Below are 6,114 nucleotides of genomic sequence, written 5' to 3'. Positions count from 1 at the left end.
GAAATATGAGATCACACTATTCTGTGATACGGCATAATCATTTAAGGTTTATACACTAAAATACCCTCACATCCTACTATATGCCCATTTGAATTGCAAATTTGACTTCAAGATCGTAAGAAAAATAAATAGTGCCCAAAATGAGAAAGCCCAGGACTAGGTTTAGAAGCACCACTTTTTAAAAGGGAAAACTCCTCCCTCATTTTACTCTTGGGAGATAGTAGAAAAAGTTAAACTTAAGGTTAACTAACAATGAAACCATACTTCATTTCATTTTGTGTAAGTTTTCACTAGACAAATCCCAATGACCATGAATTTGTATTCAGTTCTCCATATTAAGTACCTGGCACAGCATACACTATGTGTAATAAAGCACTTGAATATTTAATATGGTGAAGTTCTAATGTCTATTTTCACTTAGGCACTGCATTGTTAGTACCACTTTAATCAAAAGAACTGGTATGTGATGGAAGGGCAACCTTCCTGTATTTGCTCCACTAGAAGAGTGAAAATTAGTTTTATCCAGGGGTTAAAAACTATTTGTATTCTCAAGCTCAGAACTATGATCTCAAAACAAATAAACACCCTAAAAGATTACTTTAGGTTACAGGACAGAGGTGTTAAAAGTTGACTAGGAAGAATGAGTCTGGATGATCTCTCAAGGAATCTTGTCCTGGATTTTCCACACTTTGTGCCTCCTTTCCTATTTTGAGGTGCCCCAGCTTAACTGGCTCTTTTCTATTTTCTCTAGATTTTTTAAAAATTATGACACATAAAACAAAATGACACACATCCTTTCCCCATAGTTCCAAAATTTCTGTCATAAGAATCAAGTGACTGGACAATGAATATAGATTTCTTGCTTTCTGTGTTGGTTCTGGAAGCAACAAGTGACTCACTATTGAAAGGGGCTTTAAAGCTTTAGATTGCTGAATCTTAATACTTACAGTTAGTAAAATGTCAGATCAATTCGCTCTTACCAATTTGGCAAATTTAAGCATTATTAATTGTAGGTCTGAGCTAAAAGGGCCTTTATATATCTCAAAAAAAAAAAAATCAAAGTACACAAAGTATACAACTTTATACCATCATTAGCAAATATTTGCCAGCACTTAAAGAGAGCTAGGAGTAAAAGGGCTTAGGTTTTGGTCCAGGCCATGCCCCTTATTAATCATGTGATCTTGGCAAATAATCCAACCTCAGATTCTTCAGCTATAAAACAATGAATCTGCCACCCTCTACCCTACTTACCTCACAGGTTTCTGTGAGGATTCAATTAAATAATCTATTGGGAAAACTATGAAGGCTTAACAAAAACATAGTATGGAACCATCATCATGCTAATCACCATGTTAAAAGGAAATCATTAATCCACAATTTCCTCCATTCTACCCACTTCATAATCAAAGTGACATAACTGTACCAAAAGGAACGATATTGCTATATGGTTCATTTTATTACCTAAATTCACAGTCTATTCTCCAAAAGTCCATATAAGAACATGTAAAGATGAACTAGTAGAAGAATAAATGTGACAAGTAGGTAAGGTAGAGAATTAGGCCATTTAAAATCTTCTAAAGATTGCTCGCCCTAAACTCCAAGATTCCTGATAGGTCCTTTGAAATCTTCAATTTCCTCTGGATTTCAGATGCTTAATTAAAGCACTCTTTTCATCATTTAATTAAGAAACAGGAATATTTTCCTACCACAGTTCTGAGTTTTATGACTTTCTAGTTAAATATACCATAGCACTTTTTACTGCATCATTCCAATTGGGCTCTGTAACACTGCTCTGTAGTGGCTTGCCCATGAGTGAGAAGCAATTTCCCACATCTTAAATGGGCTACAGAAAGCTGTACACAGTTCCCAAATAACAGAGAATTCTTCCTTTACTGACATAGTTCTTGACAGCCTGGTTTCTATGCTAGGTAAGCAAGGTTCCCGGCTGCCATAGAGAAGTTGTACAAATCTAGACTAGTCTCCTACAGTGACTTGGAACTCAGTTTCCACAGCTATAAAAATGAGAGCTAGATTACCTCCAAGGATCTGGCTGGTTGAAATAGTGTATGATTCTCTTTAGATCACATATATCAATCCTATGACCAAGAGACCCCCTAAGAACAATCTCATCTTAGCTATAGCTTCTAAATATTCAAAACATTTCTCATCACTCTCTCAGTCCCTAAAGGATAGTCACAGCTACTGTAGAACACATAAGAAATGTTTTAACAGTGCAGTTTTTAGAGTCACTGTGTTCTAAAAAAGAAATTGAATAAAAAGATACTAGGAAGACACATGCAAGAAGATATATAAATATGAGGGCTCATTTCCGGAAACCATTCCAATTTCACACCAGGTTATCTCCTGTGGCTAGGAACACTCTCAGGAGTCCAAGCCTAACCTCTGAGACTTCTAACCTCAGAATATCAAAAAAAAAGGTCAGAAAGTCTCAGATCACTCAATTTCAACCAACTCTGAGAATCTTAAACTAAGAGCCCTGTAAAGGGGGGTGTGGGAGGGTGAGGAGGACATAGTAGGGAAGTGGCAGTACAGGATAAGCACAGATGGAAGAGTTTTCTTTCCATGTAAGATCTTATCTTAATGGTTAGTTAAAATAATGTTTGAAAACTAAGCTCAGTAATAAATGATTCACTCAAAAACTACATGCAAGGAACTCTGCTAAGCACATGAGATGATACACAGATGAATTCAGGGAATTTAAAATCCCGTAATGCCCTGACTGTGGTTGAAATGAGTGTGGGTAATCTGCCATCCCTAAATTGCATTCTCCATACCACCCCTTCTGCAGTGCAGTTTGAAAATAAAGTATTAGGAGAAATGTACCCAAATATTAATACTTAAGGAAATATGCTGTCTCACGAGTGACCCAGAATGACTTAGGAATTCAGAAGCTGACTGGCCATCCGGTTTTAGTAATCAGTGAAGACTTACTGGGATTAGTTTTGAGTAGGGTGTTGAAAGATGGGAATAACTTTCATTTTAGTTACCTGTTTGCCCTTGGAATATATATTTTTAATATATAAGCATCACTGATGGGGAAGAAGCTGAAACAAGGACAAGGATCACCATTAGCAAGCATGCAGAAAAACATCAAGTCACCAGTTAATAACAGTCTAGAGCTCACTCATGTGATTTCCATTGTCTCAGGCATTATATTAGTGCTCATCCAACCACAAATTTTATTTTTGTTACAATGACCACCAGTATTTTAATCAAAACAGATATGCTGTAGAAATGGGAGGAAACAGAACAGCTTCTTTCAAGTGAAAAAGGGAAAGCTTGAGGGGAGTCTCCCAGACATCAATTTTCACTGTGAAACACCATCATCCAATGCAAATGATCATTCCCTTCTTTTCAATTTCTCTACTTATCTTTTAACCTCAGCTCTACCAAGCACCTGAGGCAGATAAATATGTACATAACTAAAAGTTAGGATGATAAACATTGTAATGATTTCCATTCTCTCTCAAGGGCAAACTGCTTTGAAATGTGATTTTTGGTTACTAGCTCTTATGTAAGAGCATAAAGCTCTTAGATGTCTGGGTTTCTGGTATAGGCAGAAGGTGAAGGCAGAAAGAGTATTAAAAGTCTCTGTTCTACAACCCCAAAAGAACCAAAATTGTTTCCAGCCCAATATGTTTAAATAAAAAGATGTTACCCCAGGAAATATAAAAATATCGAAACCTTTCAAATACCACAATACTTTTTCTGATAGATTCGACAGTAACACTTACAATCATAGTTAAAGGTTTAGAATGTAAAGAACTTACACATTTTACTGCACCCCCAGATTTTAAATATATAAACCCTACTTTTGCTGATATACAGTGAAACTGCATTTACCTAAAAGAGAAATGACAGTAACAGCACTGCTTGAGAAAAATAATTTAAAGAGAAAATATAAAGAAACCTCAACCCAAGTTAACCAGACATCCTTCCCACTGGTGTTATTAGTACCTTCTAAAGCTCCAAGTGGTATAATTTATCTTCTCACATACAGGATAATAATAATGCTTCCAGTTGTTAACACAAATTATGTCAAATAAAAGGAAGGGAAAAAATCATTAGCCATATATAGGGTCTTCCAATATATCATATAGATAACATGAAAGTCAATCTAGCTTCACATAACTTGCTCAAACCTGGTAGAAACCTAGAGGGTGTGGATGTGATAGCGATATTACTACTGACAAAGCTAAAGGATAATAAATAAGATATAAATAAAATATATGTTATAAGGAACACTGTAAGCCTCTAGGTATTACATATCTCTATTTCTCCCAATATTTGGATTGAAATAAGATAATTTCATTTATCTCCCTCCACACATTTTCTCCTTTACAATACAAATTATTTCTAAGCCTGGCTGGCGTTGTCTCACTCCACACCCCAAGCTAGCGATATAAAACATTTTCCCCAAAAAGAAAGGAACCTACAGAATGATACATAAGCCTAGGGCTTTTTTTTTTTTTTTTAATTAAGCATGTGTCTTCCACTTGTAGACTTTTCTCTCGGTTACCTCTCCGGAGGGTGTGAAAATATCAACATCCGGTGGCCCACCCCCACCCTCTAAGTAGTACCTCGCAGGGACTATGCTCATCCCCCTCCTTCCCTTTCAGTCTCATCACCTTTGAGAAGCTTATTGAATACTTCTTCCCATTGCTTCCCCACCCTTATTCATGGCTGAGCACGACAAGCTCCGCATCCTTCGTCCAAGAAAGGGACTAGTAAAAAAGGCATGCTCGAGAAATGAAAATCGAAGATAACCTGACAACCAGACAGTTTAAAGCAACGGGGTTGGCCTTTCTCCCTACCTCGACCTCGGACCGGTAGTCGGTTCCCTAAATACTGCAATCTCTAGTCTTCACGCTCTCCCCACCCCCACCCCTTCAGAGATGAGGCCGGAAAATGAAAAGGCCGGGGTGAACCGCGAGACTGGGCCATCCCTAACGAAGCCCGCTGCCCCCGCCCCACGGGCTGGAGTCCCCGGAGAGGATGGAGATAGCGGAAGGAGCAAGGGCCCCCGGACCGGGACCTTCCAGGGCGCCCGCTTGAAGCCCCCAGAGACGCGGCCCGGGACAGCCGGGCCCTCCCCGCCGGCATCCCCGCAGTCCAGCCCCCAACAGGGCCCCTCCCCGCCCCGGCACTGCAGCGGTACCCGGCGCGGACCCCACGCCGGCCTCACTCGCACACACGCCACACAAAAGCGCCGCGGCCGCCGCCTTCCCGCCCCCACAGCCCCGCGGAGCAATCAATGAGGCGGCCGGCGCCGGCGTCCCCTCCGTGCACAGCCGAATGCGGGGCCCGGCCGGCAGGGGCGGTGGCGACGCTCACCATCGCTCCGCTTGATCTCCACGTAAATCCCGATCTGGATCTTGCCGAAGTTGGCCGTTGCCATCACCTCATCTGGAGCAGCGGCGGCGGGCCGAGGGAGGGGGACGGGAGGGCGGAAAAGGCGGGGAGGGGGCGGGGTAGGTGTGGGAGGGGGAGCGGTTGCCCGCGGCCGCGCCGGCCCGGGCGACAGCGTGAACGCGAGCCGGGGCCGCGAGGAGCAGCGGCGGGCTGGCAGGCAGAGGCCCCGGGCCTGCAGGCCGGCGGGAGGACGCGCACGCCGGGGCGTCGGGGTGAGGCGAGGGCCCGGGCCGAGAGGCGGCGCGGGGAAGAGTGGGAGGGCCCGCGCCGCCCGCCCGGGAGCAGACGCTGGGGAGGCGGGGCGCCGTGCGCCTGCGCAGAGCACGCCTCCCGCGTCTCTTCCTCCTCGGCCCGCCTTTCCCCGCTGCTTCGAGGCGGCCCCGCCTAGCTCCGCGGCGGGGCTGGCGGGCGGCGGCCGCGGCGAGGCAAGCGGAGGAAGCGGAACCTCCTACGAACCCGCGTCTAGTTTGATTTCAGAGCGCGGCCTGGAAGAGGCGGGAACCCGCACACCGGTGCCATCCTGTCTTCCAAGAATTGGCGCTGTAGCTGGAATGGATTAAGGGCCCCGTGGTTTCAGGGCTTTCCGGCTAGAGCGCGTGGCTGAGAGATGTGAATTTAGGGGCTGGCCATTGACAACAGAGGCTTGGTGTTCCATTTGAGAGTGTCACCTCTATTGCTGCT

At 43.8% G+C, this 6,114-nt stretch overlaps 1 protein-coding gene across 3 annotated transcripts in view; it reads right to left on the bottom strand.

The window, feature by feature from the left end:
* Positions 1-5,701, bottom strand: part of KIF2A (kinesin family member 2A) — a 63,873-nt gene extending 58,172 nt beyond the window's left edge. The window contains exon 1 of one of the 3 annotated variants that reach the window (XM_074358871.1): positions 5,356-5,701. In XM_074358871.1, coding sequence (XP_074214972.1) covers positions 5,356-5,419 — 64 coding nt within the window. In that variant the 5' untranslated portion in view covers positions 5,420-5,701. The remainder of the gene's footprint in view (positions 1-5,355) is intronic. The other 2 variants (XM_074358863.1, XM_074358856.1) reach the window with 2 other exon arrangements.
* Between the last annotated feature and the right edge of the window lie 413 nt (positions 5,702-6,114).

This window comes from Camelus bactrianus, chromosome 3 (genome assembly GCF_048773025.1).
Source record: "Camelus bactrianus isolate YW-2024 breed Bactrian camel chromosome 3, ASM4877302v1, whole genome shotgun sequence".
In the NCBI taxonomy this organism is placed as follows: domain Eukaryota; kingdom Metazoa; phylum Chordata; class Mammalia; order Artiodactyla; family Camelidae; genus Camelus; species Camelus bactrianus.
This window is presented reverse-complemented; position numbering and strand designations above follow the sequence as displayed.